General features: G+C 44.9%; 1 protein-coding gene across 8 annotated transcripts in view; it reads left to right on the top strand.

Moving 5' to 3' along the window:
- The window catches only part of EXD3 (exonuclease 3'-5' domain containing 3), a 606,819-nt gene that overhangs the window by 264,893 nt on the left and 316,290 nt on the right, over positions 1-25,636 (top strand). For all 8 annotated transcript variants that reach the window (XM_075060507.1, XM_075060514.1, XM_032803104.2 and 5 more), the window contains 3 exons: positions 203-369; positions 2,553-2,723; positions 24,058-24,111. In XM_075060507.1, the coding sequence (XP_074916608.1) occupies positions 203-369; positions 2,553-2,723; positions 24,058-24,111 (392 nt within the window). The remainder of the gene's footprint in view (positions 1-202; positions 370-2,552; positions 2,724-24,057; positions 24,112-25,636) is intronic.

Here is a 25,636-nt window from a genome sequence, read left to right on the forward strand (position 1 = left end):
GATTCTGGGTCAAAGCCTATTTGATTATTATATTTACTGAATCTGTACAAGGCCATAAGATACAGTGCTAGATACCTGCAGCTACCAAGGGCAATTGGATGTAGTAGCATTTATATAGTTGAAGACCCTCTTCTTTTCATCACAAAAGCCTCTCTTTCTGTTTTGGTCAAAGCCAAACTAATGGGCATATTCTGTTTTGTAGCTTCTGATGCGTACTGCTTGCTGGAGGTGTATAAGAAACTGTGTGAGGATCCATCAGGCTTTGGCCTGTGTTCAGATCTCACTGAGAGCCTGGTGGGTAAACCTACCACAAAATCCAGGGCAAAGAAGCAGCTGATTCAACAAGAAATGCCATCACCTTCTGAGCAGGTTTGTAAACATCTTCAAAGAGCTGTATATTGCTCCCAATTTCTTCAAACTATACATGGGCCTCACCTCTCAAGCAGGCTCTTAGCCTGTCTGCAGGCCTTTCTCTAGTCCTGGGGTAGCAAAAATCCTTCTCACTTCCCTGTTTTACTGGGGAAATGTGTTTAACCCCAATAGTGCCAGTACTCAAAGTTCCCTACATAGGTCAATGCATGTATTTCCTCCGCTGAAAAATGTCATTTAAAAATACAAACAACATAGCTATCATAAGCATAATTCCGAATTCTGAACCTTAGAGTCCAAAATGTGGGTGCTTGCATGAAACCTCCAAGCTTAATTACCAGCTTGGATCTGATAGCTCTGCCACCAGCCAAAAATTTCCAGTGTTTGGCTCACTTGTTCCCAAAACCTCCATCGGGGGACCCCAAGACTCCAGAAGCCCTGGTTCTTACCAAAAAGGGAAAAACCCCCCTCCCCTTGTCTTCTCTTTACTTCCTCCCAGCTTCCCTCTGTGGGTATCCTGGAAGATTACTGTACTTAACTATCCTTGAATTACAAAACAGAGAAGGCAGATTTACCTTCCCGCCTCCTTTTTCCCCCTCCTAGTCCTTTCCCTGAGAGAGACCTATATCCTGCACAGGGATTCCCTATCCCAGAGCCTCACTTAGAAAAGAATCCAAAACAGGTTTTAAAAAGAAAAGCTTTATATAAAAAGAAAGAAAAAACATAAAAATGCTCTGTTATCAAGATAACTATATACAGGGTTCAATGCTTAAGAAGAAAATGAATAAACAGCCTTAATTCAAAAAGATATCCAGTTTAAAACATCCCAGCACTACAACCCATGTAATACAAAAAAACAATAAACAGCCTACTTTTTTCTACCTTTGTACTCACAACTTGGTAACTGAAGAATTAACGCTTGAAGATAGAAAGATCCCTCTCATAGCCGAGAGACAGACAAAAGACCCAGACCCAAACATTCCCTCCCTGAGCTTTTAAAAATCCGGTTTCCTGATTGGTCCTCTGGTCAGGTGTTTGGTTCCCTTTGTTAACCCTTTATAGGTGAAAGAAACATTAACCCTTAGCTATCTGTTTATGACAATAGCAAGTTGCCATTGATGTTAGCACCTTCCTATTTGCATACAAGGTTTTTCAGCAGAATTTTCTAGACATCCTAAACTAATGGGAATATTGTAAATGAAACATATTCGGGTTATTGCTGCAAAGGTTGCTACAATAAGTTTTACAGGCTTGGACTGACTTGTGAACTCAGGATCCATCATTGTCACCTCTACAATCCAATTAATTAGTCAAGTGACTGTTGTTGATGTTTATTACAGTAGTGTTCAGGGACCCACTGAGATCCGGGCCCTACGAAGTGGGAGAGGCCCTGCCCCAGAGAGCTTCAAGTCTCTTTTGAGAAAAGGCAGTAACATAGATTTAATAGTGTAAAGATCTTCATACTGTGTCATTGTTGAAAAGTTAGCATTTATCCACAGCGACCACCCACTGGTATTTGAGATAAAAACATAAGAATGACCATACTGGGTCAGACCAGTATCCTGTCTTCTGATGATGGCCAATGCCAGATGCTTTAGGGGGAATTAACAGAACAGGTAATCAAGAGATCTATCCCCTGTTGCCCATTCCCATCTTCTCGCAAACAGAGGCCTGGGAGATTTCAGAGCATGGTTTTGCATCCCTGCCCATCCTGGCTAATAGCCATTGATAGACCTATCCTCTATGGACTTATTTAGTTCTTTTTTCAACCCTGTTATAGTCTTGGTCTTCACAGCATCCCCTGGCAATGAGTCCCACAGGTTGACTGTGCGTTGTGTGAAGAAATACTTAAACCTGCTGCCTATTTCATTTCCTAGTTGTTCTACTGCAGCAATACTGCATATAATAACGGATCCTGCAGCGATTCCCTGTTCTAGGTATAGTAACCACCTACAAACTGTAAATATGTCTTCAAGCAGCCCAGCCTATTAATTTTAAAAATATTAGACGCAAAGCTGAGCATTGGAGGCTGATTTGGGATTGTCGCCCCAATTATTCTGAATAGGTTACCTGCTACATTAATACAGCTTCCCAAAGACGGGAGGGTATCTCAGGGGACTCTCCAGGCAGCAGAAATAAAATAAACAAACTTCAGTCATTCCTGTATGTCTTTTTTTCTGTAGCAAGCCAAAGTGATAGGCATGGAGGCCTTGAGCCCCCCGCCTTCCATCTCCCCGAAGGAGTTCAGCGTGGTCTGTGATAACATGCTGCAGGGACTTGGGCGCCACCTTCGCTGCCTTGGAGTGGACGTCCGCATGCTAGAGAATGATGATAACCATAGAAAAGCTGCTGAGGTCAGTCCTGGGTTGGGTCGCTTTAGCTGTCACCATGTAGGGAAAGCACAGTGTTTAAACGAATGTGATTTCAATGGGTATTAATATTCCCCTGTGTCCAATGAGCCTGGGAGTGTTGCTTGCCATTCGCTTACCCTGTGCCTTTGCTAACACCCCATTGTCTGTCTCACTGCTGTCACAAGTGGCCTCGCAGACCTGGCCATTATCATTTTGGCTGTGCTTTCCACTTCCTGGGAGAGAGGGTGGGAATAAACCCTGTTTGCGTGGAGCTCTGTGATTTCATGGCTTGTTCATAGCTTCACTTTTCTGTCATGGACAGCAGTGCTGGGAGCTAACAAGCAATTAAGAGAACAAAAGTGCATGAGGTGTGACCAGTAGTTGATGAGTATTTATAATGGTGTAGTGCCATCATGGCTAGGGCAAAAGATGGGGGCCCAGAAAGCATTTGGTCTATGAGATAGAACCACAAGAAGGGAAATAATTTGTCTGGCTTGTTCCTTAGACACCCCAGATGGAACATAATCAAAGCAGGACTGAGCTGCATGTGAGTGAAGATTTCCAGGATAAAATATCAGGAAACTTCCTAGCTAGCTAGCATGGGGTACACCCAGCCTGGCTAAACAACTCTAGAATGTCTAGAAATGAATCAGAATTGAACATTCAAGAAGGAAGTACCTGTAAAATGTGCTGGGTTGGCTACCACTGAATCTGGACTCCCATAACCCCTCTGTCTGACCCTCTGTGTTTAGGAGGAAAGAGACACATGCTCTTTCATTTCACACATATTTCTGCTATGACAGAAATGGAGATATCCAGCCCACACAATGTGTCGCTATATCAAATATGCAGTGATGACCAGGCCTAGTGTACAGGATATTTCCTCTTCGGATGTCTGCTTGGCTGGAATCCTGAGCAGTCCTTAACTTCTGAAGAAATAATTAATATCTCATCCCTGACTTACATGAGTCATTAAAACACACTAGCTATCACTCATCTTCCTCTCCCCCTCCCTGCATCCGTCTCTTTTCCTTCTGATGCCTTATCAGGCCTCAGACCGGATATTTCAGATTGTGACCAGGCAAACATCCTTTTGCTATCAAAAGCCCTTGAGAGTTACTGCATTGGAGAGACTTTGACCTGGTCTACACTACGCGTTTAAACCGAATTTAGCAGCATTAAACCAATTTAACCCTGCATCCGTCCACACAACGAGGCCCTTTACATCGATATAAAAGGCTCTTTAAACTGATTTCTGTACTCCTCCCCGACAAGAGGAGTAGCGCTGAAATAGGTATTGCCATGTCAGATTAGGGTTAGTGTGGCTTGCAAAATCGACAGTATTGACCTCCAGGCGGTTAGCCCACAGTGCACCATTTGTGACCGCCTCTGGAAAACAAATCTGAACTGGATGCACTGGCCAGGTAGGACAGGAAAAGCCCCGCAAAGTTTTGAATTTCATTTCCTGTTTGCCCCAGCGTGGGAAGCTCTGATCAGCACAGGGTGGCGATGCAAGTCCATAATCCAAAAAGAGCCTCCAGCAGACTGTACGGGAGATACTGGATCTGATCGCTGTATGGGGAGACAAATCTGTTCTATCAGAGCTCCGTTACAGAAGATGAAATGACAAAGCATTTGAAAAAATCTCCAGGCTGAGATAGACAGAGGCCACAGCACAGTACTATGTGACAAGCGTAACGGAAAGCCAAAGAATCAAATGGAAGCTCATGGAGGGAGGGAGGGGGTAATGAAGACTCCAGCTATCCCACAGTCCCCGCAGTCTCCGAAAAGCATTTGCATTCTTGGCTGAGCTCTCAAAGCCTGAAGGGTCAAAAATATTTTCCCAAGTGTTTCAGGGTATACAAAAGGCAAAACGGGCTCCATGGTTGCCATGCTATGGCATCTTCCAGGGCAATCCAGGGAAAAAGGGCACAAAATGATTGTCTGCCATTGCTTTCACGGAAGAAGGAGTGAGTGACAACATTTACCCAGAATCACCCACGACACTGTTTTTGCATTGGGATCTCAACCCAGAATTCCAATGGGCGGGGGAAACTGCGGGAACTATGGGCTAGCTACAGGATAGCTACCCACAGTGCAATGCTCCGGAAATTGACACTAGCCTCGGTACGTGGACAGACACCGCCGAATTAATGTGCTTTGTGTGGCTGCGTGCACTCGACTTCATACAATCTGTTTTACAAAACTGGTTTATGTAAAATCGGAGTAATCCCGTAGTGTAGACATACCCTTTGATGTGTGCTTGGATAATCAGAGATAAAAATGGATATCTTTGCCCTTTTTTTATCTGAGAATCCTGATTTAAATAAAAATCTAATGCCGAACATTGTGCACACAGAAAGTCAGCAAGCAACTCTCTCAGGGACAGGAGAAAGCTTTGAATAGTGATCACCAGGGCTTGTTATGTTTGAAAGAAGCTATCACAATAACATACCAGTGTCACCTGGGCTCACAGCATTCACATGCAAAATTAGAGTTTGTTTTTCCATTACAGTTATTTCAATTATATTATTAATCAAACATACATACACACATATACATCTTTCTTGCTTTCATATTGCAAAGATCACCCTAGCAACTCATTTGCCAACCAAGGCCCCTTGAATGGCTTTGCATTTGCTTCTTATGGTTTTTCCAGCACCAGTTGCTAAAGCAACTGTGAATATTACTAAGTGGATGGTCTCACCTTTTGGATTTTATCTGAGATGTTGCTTAAAAGCAAGATGCAAGCCTGACTTTATGGGTTTGCATTGTACCCTCTTGGAATAATGTGTGTGGTAGTGGTCGAGCAATATCCCTCCTTTGATTTGGGAAATACTGCTCCCCACCAAACCCAGTAGTGGTGCTGAGTGTTGCTTCTTAGTCTTCTGCAGTTATCTGCAGAGTGTCTTCTTCTGGGTGGCTGCTATCCTAGCAAGACTTGTCTCATCAGACCTGTAGTTTCAAATCTTATGTGCTGCATTAAATGTGAGAGTGAATTCAAAAATATAGAGGAATTAGAATTTCTTATATAAATCTCTTTTCAATTAAATCTGCTCACCATGGAAGAAAGGGTCTCACAAACTGACTTTCAGTGAATAAATCCTTTCCAAGTTCCTTTGATTAGCCATTAACTTGCATGTGAATAACTGTTTTGTGCTAGAGTGTGGGCACAAGAATAATTCTGGAAATCTTCCATTTTTGTGGCATGGGTGTGCAAGTGATTGACATTAGCAAATATCTTCAATGGCTGGAGATGGGACACTAGAGGGGGAGGGCTCTCAGTTACTACGGAGAATTCTTTCTAGGTGTCTGGCTGGTCGGTCTTGACCTCATGCTCAGAGTCTAACTGATTGCCATATTTTGGGTCAGAAAGGAATTTTCCTGCAGATCAGATTGGCAGAGAGCCTGGGGTTGTTTTGGGTTTTTTTGCCTTCCTCTGCAGCATAGGGCATGGGTTATTTGCAGGTTTAAACTAGTGTAAATGGTGGATTCTTTGTAACTTGAAGTCTTTAAACCGTGACTGAGGACTTCAGTGACTCAGCCAGAGGTTAGGGGTCTATCACAGGAGTGGGTGGGTGAGATTCTGTGGCCTGAAATGTGCAAGAGGTCAAACTAGATGATCATTATGGTCCTTTCTGGCCTTAAAGTCTGAGGCTATGAGCATGTTTATACTGTGTCTCTAGAGGTCTAAGCCCAGATCCCCAGCTGCTATGGAGCAGCCCACAGCAGAATGGATTCAACTGTGGCTCTTAGCGTTGCATGTCCTAATCCTGCGCCAGGTGCACACTGAGCTGATCTCTTGGCTTTACATAGAGCAGCCTAGGGACCCCAAGGAGTCTTTAAGAGCAACTGGGGATTGATGAGGTGCAAAGAAGTCTTGGCCACACATGGCCTCTACGTTAACTGTGGGGGGTAGCATAGGAGTTGTTACATCAGTTCTACTCCACTGGCAGATCCCAGCTTCAGGAATGTTTTCACTAATGGGCCCAGAGCAACCCTCACACAGGAGAATCCTGGCCTCTGTGTCTCTAACCAATGCATAACTCCTCTGATAGGAATAGGAACTATCCAAAATGGGAATGCACCTCATTGGAAGGGCTGCACGCTTTGGGAATTATTCATGAGGAGGCTTTGAACTCTATCTTGAGCCCAGTATTATTTAAAATACATCTCCACTTGGAATAATGTTCCTTTTGTCTTTGACTATTTGTCCCTATGGGTGCTCCACCAGAGGATGCAGATGTGTCTGGACGCGCTCGATAGAGAAGCTAAGCAGTGTGCACAGGCCCATGCCTGTGCAGGGCAGCACCTCATACCTTCAGATGAGGACATGTAAGGAAGTGTGGGCCCACCACCGCTCAGTTGCTTCTCGACTGCCTTTGCCTTGAGACAGAGCGATTGCATGCCCACTGATTCTCATCTTCTGTCTCAATCATTTTCATGTTTTTTTCTCTTAGTTTTCCTTTATTTTGTTTAAATATTTTATTTCTCTTTTAGTCTTAATATATTTGTATTTAGAAGGTGAGTTGGTTGCCCTTTCCCCTTTTTTTTCGGTCCCCCGTTTTTGGACCATTACACTCCAGGATTGTGCCACAGACCATGGGATTTAAGCCCTGCCAGAATTGGCACAGGTTTTTATCCGCATAGCAATGGACATTCGAGCTGCCTTTGCTGCCATGGAGACATCCATATCCTGTCACAGTGTAAGGTCTGTATGGGATTTAAGGCAGGTCTCGAAAGGAGAGACTGAAGCTCCTTGTAATGGAATGTTCACTAGTTCCGGGGGCGGGAGGAAGTCCATTTCCCACCTTATATGTTGGCATCACCTTGCTGGGTTGCTCCACCGGCTGTTGCAGCTCCAGCTGCATTTTCAGAAGCTAGGACATTAAGGAGAAGAAGAAACCTCTTTCCCCTGCCAGGGAAACAAGGAAGATCACCCCATAAATCTCACTCTGAGGCAGGGTGTCAAGGTTTTTCCCCCCACATTGAACTTTAGGGTACAAAAAGTGGGGACCTGCCTGAACACTTTTAAGCTTAATTACTAGCTTAAATCTGGTACGCTGCCACCAGCCAGAAGTCTGTGTCTGGCACACTTCTATTCCCCCAAAACCTTCCCTTGGGAACCCAAGACCCAAACCCCTTGGGTCTTAAAACAAGGAGAATTTAACCATCCCCCTCCTTTTCCCCCCACCAATCCCTGGTGAGTTTAGACTCAATCCCTTGGATTCTAAAAACAAAAGGAAAATCAATCATGTTCTTAAAAGAAAGCTTTAATAAAGAAAGAGAAGGTAAAAATTATCTCTGTAAAATCAGGATGGAAAATGCTTTACAGGGTACTCAGATTCACATAGACTAGAGGGATCCCCCCCCCCGCCCCCAGCCTGAGATTCAAAGTTATTAGCAAACAGAGGTAAAATCCCTCCAGCAAAAAAGACACATTTACAAGTTAAGAAAACAAACATAAGACTAATCCGCTTTGCCTGGCTATTAGTTACTCTTTTGAAACATGAAAGACTGATTCAGAAAGATTTGGAGAGCCTGGGTGTATGTCTTGTCCCTCTCAGTCCCGAGAGCGAACAACGAACAAAACACAAAGCACAAACAAAGGCTTCCCTCCACCAAGATTCGAAAGTATCTTGTCTCCCTATTGGTCCTCTGGTCAGATGTCAGCCAGGTTTACTGAGCTTCTTAACCCTTTACAGGTAAGAGACATTAACCCTTAACCATCTGTTTATGACACAAGGGTAGGCAACCTATGGCATGGGTGCCCGAGTCCTGGCCACTGGTCCGGGGGGCTCTGCATTTTAATTTAATTTTAAATGAAGCTTCTTAAATGCTTTTAAAACCTTATTTACTTTACATACAACAATAGTTTAGTTATGTATTGTAGACTTATAGAAAGAGACCTTCTAAAAATGTTAGAATGTATTACTGGTACGAAAAACCTTAAATTAGAGTGAATAAATGAAGACTCAGCACAGCACTTCTGAAATGTTGCTGAAGGAGGCTGCTCTAAGGAGACCTCAGGTCCACTCAAGGGATACATCTGAGGCTCTGTCTGATTCTGGTACGGAGTCACTAGTACTGCACAAGAAGCAGCAGGTGGAGAAGTCTTCCAGTAGACAGCACAGGGAGCCCTCTGTGTCCATACTGACAGACCCCTCTTGGCCCCAAGATGCAAACAGCCTCCTACTTGCACTCCAGTTCCTACGTTTCCCTGAACCAGAGCTCTGAGGTCAGAGAATTTCTTCCACAAGTCGCTCTGATACCATGCTCACCATTTTGGCACTGACCCCCTTCTCCAGACCCTGATATCGACTCAGATTTCTGAGGAACCACAAATGGAGGGAAACTTACAGCCATCAAAAAACACGTCGTCATCTCCAATAAGGCAGTAATGCCCCTACCGCCCTCTTTTGCTGATGGACTTTTGGCCCATCCAAGACCCCATGAATTGCCTGCAGAATCCCTCCAGATCCTGCTAGAAGAGGTTCAGAAGTCTCAGCACTCATTCATAGCCATTATAAATATCACCCCTCAGGGGAAATCCCCTCCTAACCAATGAGACTCTGTTATTGCCTACTCTCACAGTCTGGCAAACACCTGCCACAATCCAGCCCACCTGTAAGCAGGCAGATAAAAAGGGCTATATTCCATCAAAGAGAATGGAACATTTATTTTCACACCCCACTCCCAATTCCCTAGTGGTGGATGAGCTAATGAAAGAAATCAACAAACGCACTCCAGACCTTTCTTTATGATAAGAAGGAAGTCCAAACATTTAGACATCCTGGGTGGAAAGAGCTGCTCTCCAGTTTTGGGTGGTAAGCTAGCAAGGCCTGTTAACGAAATATGATTTTAACACGTATTCTAGGTTCACCTATTGTACTGAACATCTGCCACTGGACCAGAGGGAACAATTTCAGGCCCTTATCTCTGAGTGTCAATTGGACTCAAGGATGACCTTACTGTCTCTTGGAATTTTTGTCCTTTCAACAAAAAGATGGTTTAGTAGGTCCCAAATGTCCCAGGCTCTTGACCATTCCAGTGCTATCTGAAACAGACTCTTCTCAGATATTCTGTCTTTCAGAGGAGGAGATCCACCTCCCCCTCTACTTTATCATCATCTGCACCTCCCTCTAAGAAACAGTTTTGACATCTTGGTTGAGGGCCTTAAGCAGCCTACTTTCCTGGATCCTGTGCTGCACAATTGCATCCACCTTTCTTTGAAAACCAACCAGCCCACTTTCTCCCTGTCTGGGAACAGCTTACCTCAGATAAACGGACCTTGGAGGTGGGATGTAGGATATTCTGTCCACTTCCATACTATTTCCCCCTACCACCACCCTTTTCCCATGCCTCTTCAGGGACCCTTCTCATGAAGATTTCTTAACACGAGAGGTCCAGTCTCTCCTACTCTTGGGGGTGATCAAACTGGTTCTCCCAGAGTTCACTAGAAGAGGATTCTATTCCAACTACTTCCTAGTTCCAAGCAGGGCAAAGAATGGAGACCTCAGAAACCTGAACACCCTGTATCCTTTCTGAGCACTTCAAGATGGTGACACTAGCAACCATAATCTCATCCTTTTATCTGGGAGATTGGTTTGTCACCCTTGACCTTCTGGATGCCTACTTTCATGTAGCTATTCACCCATCCCACAAATGTTTCCTACACTTCATAGTAGGCTCAGAACACCACCAGTACTGAGTCCTTCCCTTTGGGCTCTCCGCAGCCCTGGAGGTCTTTGCAAAGCTTTTCTTAGCAGTGGTGGCCCATTTACATTAATGGGGCATAGCAGTATTCCCATATCTGGACAATTGGCTCCTTGGGGTTTAATCAGCTCTAGAGGTCCAGGGATGTAGCCCTATTTCAGTCTCTGGGCCTTTGCATCAATCGGAAGAAGTCTACATTGACCCCAGTTCAAAGAATAGACTTCATCAGAGCCCCTCTAAACTCTGATCACCAGAGCCTATCTTCCCAAAGAGAGATTCCCCACTCTGCCAAGTCTAATCTCAATGATACAACACAGCCCACAAACAGCTGCGAGGACCTGTCTACAGCTCTTGGCCCTGTGTTGGCCTCTACTTTCATCACACATCATGTGAGACTGTGCAGGTGCCTTCAGGCATAGCAGAAGACTGTATACACCCCAAATGCATCACAATACCTCAGAAAGTTCTGAACTCTTTTCATGTGGTGGAAGGATCCATTTAACGTCTGTGTGGGAACCCCATTCTTACATCCCCCATGTCAAAGATCCTCAGAACAGATGCTTCTCTTTTGGGATGTGGAGTTCACCTTCAAAGGAGGACAGCCCAGGGCAAATGGTCTGCACAAGAGGTCATGCTCCACATCAACATTCTAGGGTTAAAAGCAGTTCAATATGCTTTTCAACCCTTTCTTCACACCATGCAGGGCCACCATCAGAGTAATGCTGGAGAACAGGGCAAAAATGTATTATATCAACCGTTAGCGCAGAGCAAGATACCAGTACTTATGTACAGAGTCACTAAAGCTATGAAACTTGTGCTTTTCCCATCAGAGAGAAATCTCAGCAATTTGTCTTCCAGGCCTCTAGAATAGAATTTCAGACTCCCTGAGCAGAAACTTCCATCAGGACCAAAAATTGGAGCTCAACAATTCTGTCTTCCACTGCATCTGCCAAACCTGAGGTATTCCAGAAGCAGACCTCTGTGCCATCCCAAACAACAGGAAATGTCACCTTTTTTTCTTCTCCAAGGGAGGACACGGCCACAACTCATTTGGAGATGCCCTGATAACACTATGGCCCCGTATCCTGCTGTTTGTTTACCCATGTCTACTGCTAATTCTCAAACCATGACAAGAGAGAGCAAGATTTATTCTCTGAGTGCTGTACTGGCCAAGGCAAGTATGGTATTTGAACCTCCTCCACCTCTCCACTTTTCTTTCAGGAAGGGTCTTCTGTCACAGAATTCTGGGACCCTGATCCATCCCAGCCCTTCCTCCCTGAACCTGAAAGCATGGTTCTTGAGCACAGAACTAACTTGCTCAGATACGGTTCCAGTCAGTTGTCCTACCTATAAGAAAACTCAGTACCGACAAAACCTACCTTCAAAAGTGGAAATGCTTCCATTCCTGGTGTTCTCTTCGCCCTTCTCAAGAATCAGAGGCTCACAAAAAGAGAGGTGAAAACTGCTCTTAAGGAATCCAGCACACAAAGTGCCCCTTAATCAAGTGTCTGTCACTCCTTCACAAGAGCCTAGATCGGTACTGCCCTTTCTGCTACCAAAGCAGGAAAAGAAGCAGCATTGACGGCATCCTTCCAAACTTAGTTAACTATATTGGGCCAAGAGGGTGCAATTGGATGGCATCACTATTCACTGAAGTCATCATCAGCAAACTCCCAACAGCTTGGAGATGATAAACGGTCTTCTTAAAACCTGGAAAGCTGCCTGATGACCCAAAAAGCTACTGCCCCATATCTCTCCTTTGTGAAAGAAACAAATTACTGGAGCAGGTGATCCTGGTGAGGCTGAACCCCATCCTAGAGACTGCAGTCCCCCTGGAACAAGCAGGTTTCAAGGCAGAGAGAAGCTTCTGGTATCATGTGCTTCCACTGACTACACATTGCGACCTGCTTCCAGCAGAAGCTTAAAATAGCTCAGCTTTTAACAACTTGTCATCAGCCTATGACACCTTCTGGCACAAGGTACTGTTGAAGCTATCCAACCTGCCTTAATGCAACTAGACATTTCAACTCATTATGTCAGTGTTTTCAGACGGAAGCTTCTGTGTCCGTCTTGGAATCAGATTAACAAAAAGCGGAGTCTGCACAATGGCCTCCCACAGGGATCAGTACTAGTATCATCCCTTTTTAACTCATATACAAGTTCATTTATATCAATGACCTGGCACTAATGACACAGGCCGCAACACTCAAGGAAGCAAAGACACCGTTAGTACTGATCTGAAGAGGATGGAAGACTACTTTTGGTACTGGTGGCTCAAACATATTCCATCAAAAATGGTGGTGTCAACTTTCCATCTCAGCAATTCTGAAGCTGAGAGGATGCTGAATGTAAATTTCTGTGGCAAGGCACTCACCTGTGATCCTAACACCTGCTATGTAGGAGTCACTCTCAATTACAGCCTTACCTGTCGTCAACATCTGAAGCAGGTGAGCCAGAAAATGAAGTGTCACATCAGTATCATCCAAAAACTGGCAAGTTCTAAGTGGGGTTATGGTGTTCAGACACGACCAATGGCAATGTTGGCTTTAGTTTATTCCATGGCTGAGGAATGCGCACCTAGTTTGGGGAAGAAGCTCGCACACGGACATTGTCGATATGCAGCTAAATGTAGCTATGAGACTTGGCACCCTGAAGTCCACTCCTCTGCCTTGGCTTCCAGGCATTACAAACATCCCTCCTCCAGCGATCCAGTGAGAGATGGCTACTTTATACAGGTACAGGAAGACTCTCATTAACCAAAAGCTCCTGCTCCATGTCAAGCTTGTTCACCCACCACGTATTCATCTTAAGTCTCACTGACCATTCTGGGCAGCCAGAGAAGCTCTTCTGCTATCCAGTTTCAACCCAGAAGATGTCTGGCAGATGCAGTGGGCAGGCTCTGATGTAAACAACAAGCACTTCATAGATGACCCCACTGTCAAACCAACTGGTTTCTTTTTCCACTGAAGACAGTGGACAACCATCAACTGTATTAGGATGTTACATGGAAGGTGTACACACCTGATCCACAAATGGAGAATCAAGGATTTGCAACAGTGTGAATGTGGAGACCCCCAAACCATCTAACACATTGTGAACAAGTGCCCCTTCTTTTCATTTTCAGGGGTACAGCAAGGGTGCACCCTGCATCTTCTGAAGCCCTCAGATGGATTTCAAAACTTTCTATTAACCTGTAAATGTTGTAATTCCATACAAAAGAAAAAGAAGGGGTTCCACTTTCCAAGATCCTAACTACCTATTAGATTTAAAGACAAATGGCCTATCAGTGAGCTCACTCAGAGTACATTTGGCCACCATCACATCCTTTCACTTGCCTATCAAGACTTACTAGTATTTGTCCACCACACTCCAGCCAGATTCCTCAAGGACTTTGTAAATGATCATGGAATCATAGAATCATAGAATATCAGGGTTGGAAGGGACCTCAGGAGGTCATCTAGTCCAACCCCCTGCTCAAAGCAGGACCAATTCCCAACTAAATCGTCCCAGCCCAGGGCTTTTGTCAAGCCTGACCTTAAAAACTTTAGGAGGGAGTCCCACAGCCTCCCTAGAGTAACACATTCCAGTGTTTCACCAATCTCTGAGTGAAAAAGTTTTTCCTAATAAATCCAACCTAAACTCCCCACTGCAACTTTGAGACCATTACTTGTCTGCCCAGTACCCCTGAGACAGTCTAGATCATCCTCTTTGGAAGCCCTTCAGGTAGCTGAAGGCTGCTATTCAATCCTCTTTAGAACCTCCTTTCAGGTAGTTGAAAAGCAAGCTATTCACATCCCCCCTCATTCTCTCTTCTGGAGACTAAACAATTTCCAGTTCCTCAGCCTCTCTCATAAGTCCCAGCCCCCTATCATTTTTGTTGCCCTTCGCTGCTCTTTCCAATTTTTCCACCATCCATTCTTGTAGTGTGGGGGCCGAAAGCTGGACACGTCCTCCAGCTATGAGGCATCACCCATTTCGAATAGATGGAATGATCACGTCCCTCGATCTGCTGGCAGCCCCCCTACTTATACAGCCAAATGCGTTGGCCTTCTTGGCAACCAGGGCCACACGGTTGACTCATATCCAGCTTTCTTGTCCCTGTAACCCCTTAGTTTCCTTTTCTGCGAACTGCTTCCTAGCCATTTCGGGTCCCCAGTCTGCCAAGAGTGAATGGGATTCTTCCATCGTAAGTGCAGGACTCTGCACTTGTCCTTGTTGAAACTACTCAGGTTCTTTTTGGCCCAGTCCTCTAAGTTTATCTGGGTCCCTTCTTGTATCCATATCCCTACCCTTCAGGTATTTACCAACTCCTCACAAGTTTAGTGTCATCTGCAAAGTTGCTAGAGTGGAGATCCATGCCATCCTCCAGTCATTAATGAGAGATATTGAACAAAACCGACTCCAAGACCGACCCTTGGGGCACTCCACTTGAAACTAGCTGCCAACTTAGACATGGAAGCCGTTATCACTATCCGTTGAGCCCGGGTGAATCTAGCCAGCTTTCTAATTCCACCTTATAGTCCAATCAACCAGCCCATACTTCTTTTAACTTGCTGGGGGGGATGGCAAGAATTCTGTGGGAGACCAAATCAAAAGCTTTGCTAAAGTCAAGGATAACACATCCATTGGTTTCCCCTCTTTCCACAAGACAGTTATCTCGTCATAAGAAGACAATTAGCGTTATTCAGGCAATGACTTGCCCTTGGTGATCACATGGCTTGACTGTTCGCTGATCATTCCTTTCCTTCTACGTGCTTCAGGAATTGTTCCTTGAGGACCTGCTCCATGATTTTCCAGGGACTGAGGTTGAGGCCTGATGCCTGTAGTTCCGCTTCTCCTCTCCTTCCCTTTTTTAAAAGAGTGGGCACTACATTAGGCCTTTTTTCCAGTCATCTGGGACCTCCCCCGTTCGCCATGGTTTTCAAAGATAATGGCCAATGGCTCTGCAGTCACATCTGCAACCTCCTTTTAGCACCCTCAGATTGCAGTGCATCCAGCTCCATGGACTAGATGCTCGATCAGTTTTTCTAATAATCCCAAACACTTGCTTTCTCCGAGAGGGCTGGTCACCTTTCCCCATAGTGTTGATGCCCAGAGCAAGCCAGTTCTGGAACTGACTTGTTTGTGAAGACAGAGGAAAAAAAAGCATTGTGAGTACACTAGCTTTTCCGCATTCCTTCTTTGTCACTGGGTGCCTCCCTCATTTCAGTTAAGGGCCTACACTTTCCTTGACTTTCTCCTTGTTGCTAACATACCTGAAAGAAACGCCTTCTGTTACTTCTAACATCCTTGCTACTGCAACTCAAGTGTTGATTGGCCTTTCCTGATTTCACTCTTGCATGCCTGAGCAATATGTTTATACTTTTTTTTCCCCCTTCCCTGGTCATTTGCAATTCTTCCACTTCTTGTAGTTCTTTTTGCGTTAGATCATCAGCAAGGATTTCACTGTTAAGCCAGCTGGGCGCCTGCACATTTACTATATTTCCTACACATCAGATGGTTTTTCCTGCAACCTCAGTAAGGATTCTTTTAAATACTGCCAGGTCTTCTTGGACTCCTTTCCCCCTCATGTTATTTTTTCCCGAGGATCCTGCCCTCAGCTCCCTGAGGGAGTTCAAAGTCCTGCTTTTTCTGAAGTCCAGAGTCATGTATTCTGCTTTGCTCTCCTTTCTTCCTTGGTGTCAGGATCCTGAATCGAACCATCTTCATGGTCACTGCCTCCCAGGGTTCCATCCACTTTTGCTTCCCCTACATAACTCTTCTCTGTTTGTGAGCAGCAGGTCAAGAAGAGCTCTGCCCCTAGTTGGTTCCTCCAGCACTTGCACCAGGAAATTGTCCCCTACACTTTCCAAAAACTTCCTGGATTGTCTGTGCAACTTCCTGGATTGGGGCCTACCTTATTGCCCCTTCTTCTATCTAACCTAGGCTTGTGCCTTCTGAGCCTGCTTCCCTCCCTGGGGGAATGCCTGGAGCCCTCTCAAAATCTAGGGAAGGGAGTTTCCAGACAGATGAATTGTTGTGAGTTTCATTTCAAGCCTTTTTAATGAAAACAAGATCAAAGCTTCACAACTTCTCCACTCAAAGTCTGTAAGGTTACATCCTTTTTCCCCACGAATTCATCAATCCCAAAGTTCCTGGCTCTTATCTCATTTTGGGATAACAGGACTTTCCCCAGTCTCCCTTCTGTCAATCTGTTTCTTGGAACCATTCCTCCCAGCAGTTCTTCCAGCCCCTGGCAAATATTGCCACCCCCTTCCATTTCTTTCTCCTCCTTTTATGAGGATCAGCTAATTAAGTTTACAGGTCTTTCTCAGGTGTAGTGGTTGGGGCTAATTAGCCAGCCAACTGCGGGCTTCTGACCTCAGAGGATTGGTACCCCTTATAGCTTCACAGGCTTACACAACTTATTTCCTCCTTACAGAACCAGCCCTCTCCATTCCCTGTAGGACCTTTATTTGGTTCTCAGCGCCCTGAGAAAATCCCCTTTGAAACGATGGCTATCAGTTCTCTCCTCCACCTCCCCATCAAGACTTGTTTCCTCATAGCCATTACTTCAGCTAGACAAATGGGAGAGGTTGGTGCTCTTATGGCAGACCCACCATTTACGACCTTTTGTAAAGATAAGGTTACCCTGTGTTCCCATCCTTGCTGCCTTCCTAATGCCATATTAATCAAGAGATCCACCAAAAAAAGCTTTATGCCTCCAGAGGGAAGACCAGCCTACGTATATTAGATGTCAGAAGGGCTCTCGTCTTCTACTTTGAGAGGACTAAGAACTTCTGGGCCTTTTCTAGGCTGTCTGTATCAATTTCTCAGAGGATGAAGAGACAATCTGTTCTCACTCAAAGACTATCAAAGTGGGGTTTGAGTTGCATTTTAACCTGTTATGAATCTGCTGAGATGCAGTCCCCTCACAGAGTGACTGCACATTCCACTAGAGCTCAGGTAACATCTATAGCTCTACTCAAAGACATTTCCATAATGTAGGACTGCAACTTGCAACCCATATGTTTGTCGAGCATTGAGCTATCTTACTTGCTTTTAGGAATGAGGCTACCTTTGGTGACACAGTCCTCTGAACCGTCTTGGACTTGCCTCCTCAGCACCCAGCCTCCTCACTGAGTTACTGCTTGGGAATCTCCTATGGCGAAGCGCCCATAAGCACATATACTTGAAGGAGAGGGAGAGGTTACTTGTCTTACAGCAGTTTGAGATGTTTTGTCCCTAGGGATGCTCTGCTCCTGCCCTCCTTCCTCTCAGCTGTGGAGACTCTGCTTTGAGTTTGAAAAGAAACTGAGTGGCAGTAGGGCTGCACCTCCTTTTATGTCCTCATTTGGAGGAATGAGGTGCTGCTCTGTGCAGGCACAGACCTGTGGACACTGCTTTGCATTCTTTGGTCAAGATTCCAAGTTGTGCGTGCATCTTACAGTGGGGTACATCTCAAAGAACTCCAGTCACTATAAAGTAAGTAACCACTCATAGAATCATAGAATACTAGGGTTGGAAGAGACCTCAGGAGGTCATCCAGTCAAATCCTCTGCTCAAAGCAGGACCAACACCAACTAAATCATCCATGCCAAGGCTTTGTCAAGCCAGGCCTTAAAAACCTCTAAGGATGGAGTTTCCACCACCTGCCTAGGTAACACATTCCAGTGCTTCACCATGCTCCTAGTGAAATATGGTTTCCTAATATCCAACCTAGACCTCCCCAACTGCAACTTGAGACCATTGCTCCTTGTTCTGTCATCTGCCACCACTGAGAATAGCCTAGCTCCATCCTTTTTGGAAGCCCCTTTCAGGTAGCTGAAGGCTGCTATCAAATCCCCCCTCACTCTTCTCTTCTGCAGACTAAATAACTCCAGTTCCCTCAGCCTCTCCTCATAAGTCATGTGCTCCTAATCATTTTCGTTGTCCGCCACTGGACTCCCTTCAATTTGTCCACATCCCTTCTGTAGTGGGGGAACCAAAACTGACGCAATACTCCAGATGTGGCCTCACCAATGCCGAATAGAGGGGAATAATCACTTCCCTTGATCTGCTGGCAATGCTCCTCCTAATGCAGCCCAATATGCCATTGGCCTTCTTGGCAACAAGGGCACACTACTGACTCATATCCAGCTTCTCGTCCACTGTAATCCCCAAGTCCTTTTCTGCAGACCTACTGCTTAACCAGTTGGTCCACAGCCTGTAGTAGTGCATGGGATTCTTCCTTCCTAAGTAGATGACTCTGCACTTGTCCTCGTTGAACCTACTCAGATTTCTTCTGAGCCAATCCTCCAATTTGCCTAGGTCATGCTGGACCCTATCCCTACCCTCCAGCATATCTACCTCTCCCCCCAACTTAGTGTCATCTGCAAACTTGCTGAGAGTGCAATCCAGATCATTAATAAAGATATTGAACAAAATCAGCCCCAGGACTGACCCCTGGGGCACTTCGCTTGATACCGGCTGCCAACTAGACATGGAGCCGTTGATCACTACCTGTTGAGCCTGATGATCTAGCCAGCTTTCTGTCTACCTTATAGTCCATTCATCCAATCCATACTTCTTTAACTTGCTGGCAAGAATACTGTGGGAGACCATATCAAAAGCTTTGCTAAAGTCAAGATATATCACATCCACCACTTTCCCATATACAACAGAGGCAGGTATGTCATCATAGAAGGCAATCAGGTTGGTCCGGCATGACTGACCCTTGGTGAATCCATGTTGACTGTTCCTGATCACCTTCCTTTCCTCCAAGTGCTTCAAAATGGATTCCTTGAGGACCAGCTCCATGATTTTGCCGGGGACTGAAGTGAGGCTGTAGTTCCTCGGGTTCTCTTTCTTCCCTTTTTTTAAATATGGGCACTGTATTTACCTATATTTATATATTATAGAATGACTCCTATAGTTATATAAAATATAAACTATAGGAGTAGTTCTATCAACTATATTTATATTTTATATAGTTATATAAAATATACTATATTTATATTTAAACTATATTAACAAATAAACTATATTTATATTTTATATAACTACTCCTTATTATTAAGGAGGGCTAAGCTTTGGCCCCAAGATGCAGTATGCCATCATGTTTGCAGCTGATAGTAAACCAGTCCTTGCGTGGCTGCCCAGTGCTTTTGCTGCTATTCCTGTTTGAAATTAGCCTGGTTTTCAATACATGCTTTTTGTTCCTTGGTTTAGAAGCTCCAGTGGTACCAAATTCCTATTGCCCCAATATTTTGGGTTGTACCATTGTTTCTCTTGCAAATTCTGCTTTGTGGGGCATTCTAAGAACCCATAAAAACTGGCTCCTGAGTGAAACTTCTCTCCTGATGCAGATCACCCCAGAATCACTCTGGCCCACTGGAAGCAGGAAGTCTCAGAAATTTCATGGGAGAGCATGTTTTCTTGCCCAGTTCTCCAGACTCAGGAAGTGTAGCTATAAACCCAGTTGTCTGGATACTTTTCAGACAGTACCCTTTGGTGGTTCACCTATCACCCTGTTGCTGGCAGCACTTGCTATTGGTGTTACAATGCCATCCATTTAAAATGGAGCAGGATCTCACAGGAAATTTGCGTTAGTTTCCCAGTTCATTGATTTCCAATGAGAGGCTTGTGGGATCCTGCAAAACACTATAAACTTTCTGGAGTATTTTTTTTTAATGGACAGTATTGTGTGTTCAAAATCATCTGCTCTTCAGAGCTACCTTCCACGCCTAGGCATAACTTGGCATATTGCATTGTGATGAGGTGTCTCAGGCTCTTTAAGGCCTCCTCTTGGAGGCCTCCCTGTCCTACTGCACCCCACCCCAGGAAAGGAGCAGTGACGGTAGATCCTCCTGGCCTGCCTAGAAAGACTGCAGGGAAGCAGCCAATCAGAGCACAGCAGGCTCAGCAGCCCAGAGCTGCAGAGTTAGCAAGTCAGTTCCTGGCTGGGACCAGAAGAGCTGTGATCCTAAAGTAATGAGTGAAGGAGATGGGACCAAGTGGGAAGCAGCCCAGGGAAGGCGGTAGCATCAACTGTCAAGGGAAGCTGTTGATAGAGACCCTGGGCAGAGGCTTGGCGTTGCGGGGGGGAGAGGCGGAGCCCTGGCCCCACTGGCCACTGGGGAAGTGGCCTTAGTCCCGGAAAGTGAACAAAACTCTTTACTAAATGTCCGAGAAAGGGGCTAGAATTAAAACAAGCACAGAGATGGGGCTGAAGACCTTTGTGAGGGCCGACCAATGGTAGAACTTTGTTATCCCAGAAGGGGTTCATCCATTCACCTATTAACTGGGTGACTTAGCTGGAGGACCAAGCCACCAAAGACCTGCCTAGGGAGCTCAACAACCCACAGGGGCGCCAGAACCAAGAAAAGATTGAAGCACCATACTCAGCTGCTTGAGGCACTCACAAGAGCTGAGTGCACCCCATTACGCGTGCAGCGGTGTAAAGCAGCCAGAAAGCTGGTAGAACTGGGTACCCCTTATTTCCCTGGTGCAGGGGAGCCATTGTACACCAGCCTACTCCCCATTCCTGCCCTGCAACTCTAGCATGTCAGGGGATGGCCAGAATGGGCGGCTCTCTGCAGCTAAACTGGCCCTCAACCAGATCCAGGATCAAGGGGCACAAAGGTTATCTCCTCTGTCATTGTGTTGAGCAGAGCTTAGCCAGACCAGAGTGTCAAATCTGTAAATCTCATCTTCAGCTTTGAATTTCTTGTCCTTTTATGGTTTAAACCATTCTCTTGATAGCTAGACAGTCTTTTCTCTCTCCCATCCAGAGAGAACATCAACAGAGCAGACAAGTGGAGAATTAAAATAAGGTCTGGATGTCAGCGTTTAGCCTCTGGGTGAAGGTGGAGGGGATCCAGGAAGACCGTTTCATCTCTAGAGATCTTGGTAGAAATGAGTTGGGTGGTTTTGGTCTGGTCCATAAGCCAGTGTTATGAAACTACTGTCGTGATTTGGTGCAGTTGCTTATTTTCAGGAATGTGTGCTTAGGAGAGATCTAGGATTGGAATAGCAGGTTAGGGATATAGCAAATGCACAGCAGGTCAGGACTAAACCGTATTTATAGTTGTTTAAGGCTCACGACTGTTGCTGACTAGCATGAAATACATTTGCAGGGCTATATTGTGCTCAGGCCTGACATAGCAACTGGGTGCAGGTGTGGATTGAGATGCACAGACAACACTGTACAACGAAGCTTGTACAACACCTACCATACCTTTCATATTGAAGAACACTATTCTTATTCCATAGCTAATGCCATTGAAAGTAGCTCCACAGTAGGACAGGACTGTCCCTTTGGCGTGTGGTGCCTTTTCAAGTAATAAGTACTAGTAGCTAACTCTTATACAGCGTTCTTCCTCCAGAGAGTCTAAAGCGCCTTACAAAGACAGGTCTGTCTCATTATCCCTGCTCTACAGAGTGGGAAGCTGAGGCCCAGAGAGGTGAAGTGGCTTATTCAGAGTCTCCCCTCTATTCCCTGGGAGAGCTGGGGACAGTCCAGCGTGCTGTGCACTGGCCACACTCCAGCTTGCTGCTACAGCCTGGAGTTGGGTTTCTGTTCTTTTACTTGACTCCTGGCCAGTTAGTACCAGAGTTACATTTGTTTAATTCTCTCTGTGAAGAGGAAGGGACATGCTATTCTGCTTAAATTACCTTTCCCATTGTTTTCTGTCTAAGGGTGCTCTCCTGTGTGGCTCCTCTGGCACGTGTGCACTTCCGGCCGGCACTGTTACAAAAACTGACAAATATTTCAGGAAAAATATTGCTTTTCTTATTTTTATTTTGTGTGACTTGCCTTGTCTTTCCAGTGCCATTTAGATAAGGGGCTTTATCAAGCTTTAGTTAACGGTGGCAGCAGGATGTCTGAATGGAGTGTTCCCGCTGTGAAATCCTCAGACTTATCTTGAAATACACATAGGTCTGAAGGAATTTAAGAGATCTCTTTTCTCTTGTTGGCAAATCCCTGTAATTTAATTGAGTGATAAAGGTCCAGCAAGGCAGGCACTAATGTGCCATAAGCTCTAGCAGTGATTTACCATCAGCTAGTCCTATTCTGGATTTCCTGATGCTCACTGAACAGTGTGAGTTGGAGCTGACCTGGTGATTTCACTCCCATGGCCCCAGTTCTCTAGAGCCATGTACCTTACTAAGAGAGTGAGCTTGTTGTCTGCGGTAAGAGCCACCATCCAGCATGTTAGGGGGTGGCCCTGAGTGCTCTCTCAGCGCAGTGGTGGTAGCTAGTAACTGTGCAAAGGTAAGAATAAAAAAGGGCCCCCTGGCAAGACATATTCGGAACAAAGCTCCGTGTAGTCCACCCTTACGATGCTCCTTGTCATGGGCAAGATCCTGATGATTTAATAATGATAATAGTACCTAGCTGAATCATGGATGAATCAACTGCAAAGGGAGACTATGACTTCAGGGATTTGTCTCTCTTCTAATGTGTTTCTCCAGGCTGGATGGGCACAAGAAGAACATGCAGTGGTTTGTAGCTGAGAGAGTTTTGAAGTGGTTTTAAGAAACACACAGTTTAATTTCTAAAGCTTTGCCTTTCCTGTTTACACTTAATGACAGCCCAGCTCGTTCTGGGGTGAAAGAAGAGAGACTGCATTGCGTTGATCTTTAGGCATTTCCTTTTGCCAGCATAAGGACTAGTGTTGATAGGAGCCAGAGGGAGCTTCCCAGACTCCTAACCAGAGGAGAGGCCCCAGTGACTTGAGGTCGGATACATGGAGAGAGAGTAAGGTCTCTAACAGAATACAGGTGAATGCATAGAGATGAGAAGTAACTCCATTCCTAGTGCAGAGTGCAGTCTCTGTTAGCGGTGAAGGTTAAATCCATATACAGTACCTAAGGGGAGGTGCCAGTTTGACATGTTTCAGAGTGTATTTGGGCATACGCTTTTGTGGGCTAAAACCCACTTCATCAGATGCATGGAGTGGAACTATATAGAGAGGTACCTACTACATGTTCCACTACGTGCATCTGATGAAATGGGTTTTAGCCCATGAAAGCTTATGCCCAAATAAATTTGTTAGTCTCTAAAGTGCCACAAGGACTCCTCATTGGTTTTACATGGGAAATCTTCTGTCACTGTAGGACCCTTCTATCACTATAGCCAGTAGTACATTTACATGTGGGGATACTGCTCTATCACATAGAGATCAGACACGTTTTCATCTTTGTGAAACATCTTGGTTTCAGATTCACTAGACTGTTTTGTTACCAAAGCATTCCAAATGAATCCTGCCAAATCATGAAAATCAAGAGTATGGCCCTCAATCATTCTGAGCAAACCCTGTGCTGGAATGATGGTCTTGTGGTTAAGGAATTGGACTGGAAGTCAAGAGATACACTCTGCCACAGACTTCCTGTGTGAGCTTGGACAAGTCCTTGTGTCTTTGTTCCCCATCTGTAAATTGAGATAATAGCTCTGCCGTATCTCACAAGGGTGTGAGGCTCATTTCGTTAATGTTTGAGGCTTTCTGGCATGGTGCTCATGGAATCTAGAGAAGTGCTCTCCTACAGAGTGAGAGTTCGTATCACCAAATGTGTTCATTTTTTATTATGATCTGATTGGGAGGTATTTTTCATTGTTATTTTTTACCCATGTTAATTATGGCTTTTCTGTTGTTCCCAGATTGCCAGGGAGGACGGAAGGGTCATTTTAACCTCTGGACTCCCATATCAGACAGTAAGTGCTAAGTATTTCTGGCATTTCTCTTGTGTAGTGTCATTTCATGGACTGGGGTGCACAAAGTGGAGGAGAGGAAAAGTCAAATGTAAAAGCAACAGCTGGACTGACTTTTTCATCTGTTTCCTGTACTGAAAGCCATTGATATATAAAGGATTTTGTAAGGCTTGTTCTAGCTCTCTGTATCAGAGGTTTCTTTTATACTTTATATTCAGCCAGAGGTGAGAGCAATTACACTGCATCTCAAAATGTAAAATAAAGCAAACACATCCCAGAACAAAGTGGCTCTTTACAGCTTATCCATCATGATTCAGTGCAATTCACTTCCCATCCATTTCACCAAGGAGTAAAAAGAGATTCCTGTTTCTTGACTGTATCAGTACTGACAACACTATCTGCTGTTCTTACGCTCTGGAGCTTTTCTTTAGGCTTGGAGGAGATAGGCTGGAAATGCCAAACACAGGCCCAATTGGAAGCTTGAGTTGCTTTATGTGTGTGTAATAAGTAAAACAGCCCCTGCACTCAGCCCCATAGCAAATGCCCATATCCCTCAAGGAAACGGAATGCAGTTGCCCTCCCAAATACTGTTAATGCAATGTTGGGGGGATATGTTTAACTATACCATTCAGTAATTGAAATGATACAATCCTCATTGTAGACGGTCATGTGCCCTGTCTTGTGACCCACAAATTCATGGAAAGCAGTAAAACCACTGGGGATCATGGGGAGGGTGGATTCCAGACTGCAGATACAAAAGGTCCTAACTGTCTTCACTTTCTGTTTGTGCCTGGAGCTGGAGTAGTCATAGAACCTACCTTGCAGGTTTACTAGTTAATACAGTTTGTTGCTGAGTGCATGAGAGAACCCTTTAAATACTGAGGCTACGTCTACACTAATGAGCTTGCAGTTGGACTGATGTAGCTGCGTTGCTGTAAGATCACTCATGTAGCCACTCTATGCTGACAGGAGAGAGGTCTCCCGTTGTCATAATAAAACCACCTCCAGGAGTGCTGGTGGCTGTGATGGCAGGAGAAGTTCTCCCACCAACATAGCGCTGTGCATGCTGCCACTTATGCCGGTGAAACTTATGTTGCTTAGGGGGATAATTTTTTCACACCCCTGAGCGACATAAATTTTGCTGACCTAAGTGATAGTATAGACGTGGCCTTTGTCTGGTTATTTAGGGCTCAATGCTATAGTCATAACAGAAATAGAGCTTCCACTGACTACTTTTATCGCTTCTCCTGTCTCTTGTAGATCAGGGTTCGGCAGCCTTTCAGAAGTGGTGTGCTGAGTTTTCATTTATTCACTCTGATTTAAGGTTTTGCCTGCCAGTAATACATTTTAATATTTTTAGAAGGTCTCTTGCTATAAGTCTATAATATATAACTAAACTTTTGTTGTACATAAAGTAAATAAGGTTTTGAAAATGTTTAAGAAGCTTCATTTAAAATTAAATTAAAATGCAGAGCCCTCCGGGGCAGTGGCCAGGACCCAGGCAGTGTGAGTGCCACTGAAAATCAGT

The sequence above is a fragment of the Chelonoidis abingdonii genome, chromosome 24 (assembly GCF_003597395.2).
Source record: "Chelonoidis abingdonii isolate Lonesome George chromosome 24, CheloAbing_2.0, whole genome shotgun sequence".
Taxonomy (NCBI): Eukaryota; Metazoa; Chordata; order Testudines; family Testudinidae; genus Chelonoidis; species Chelonoidis abingdonii.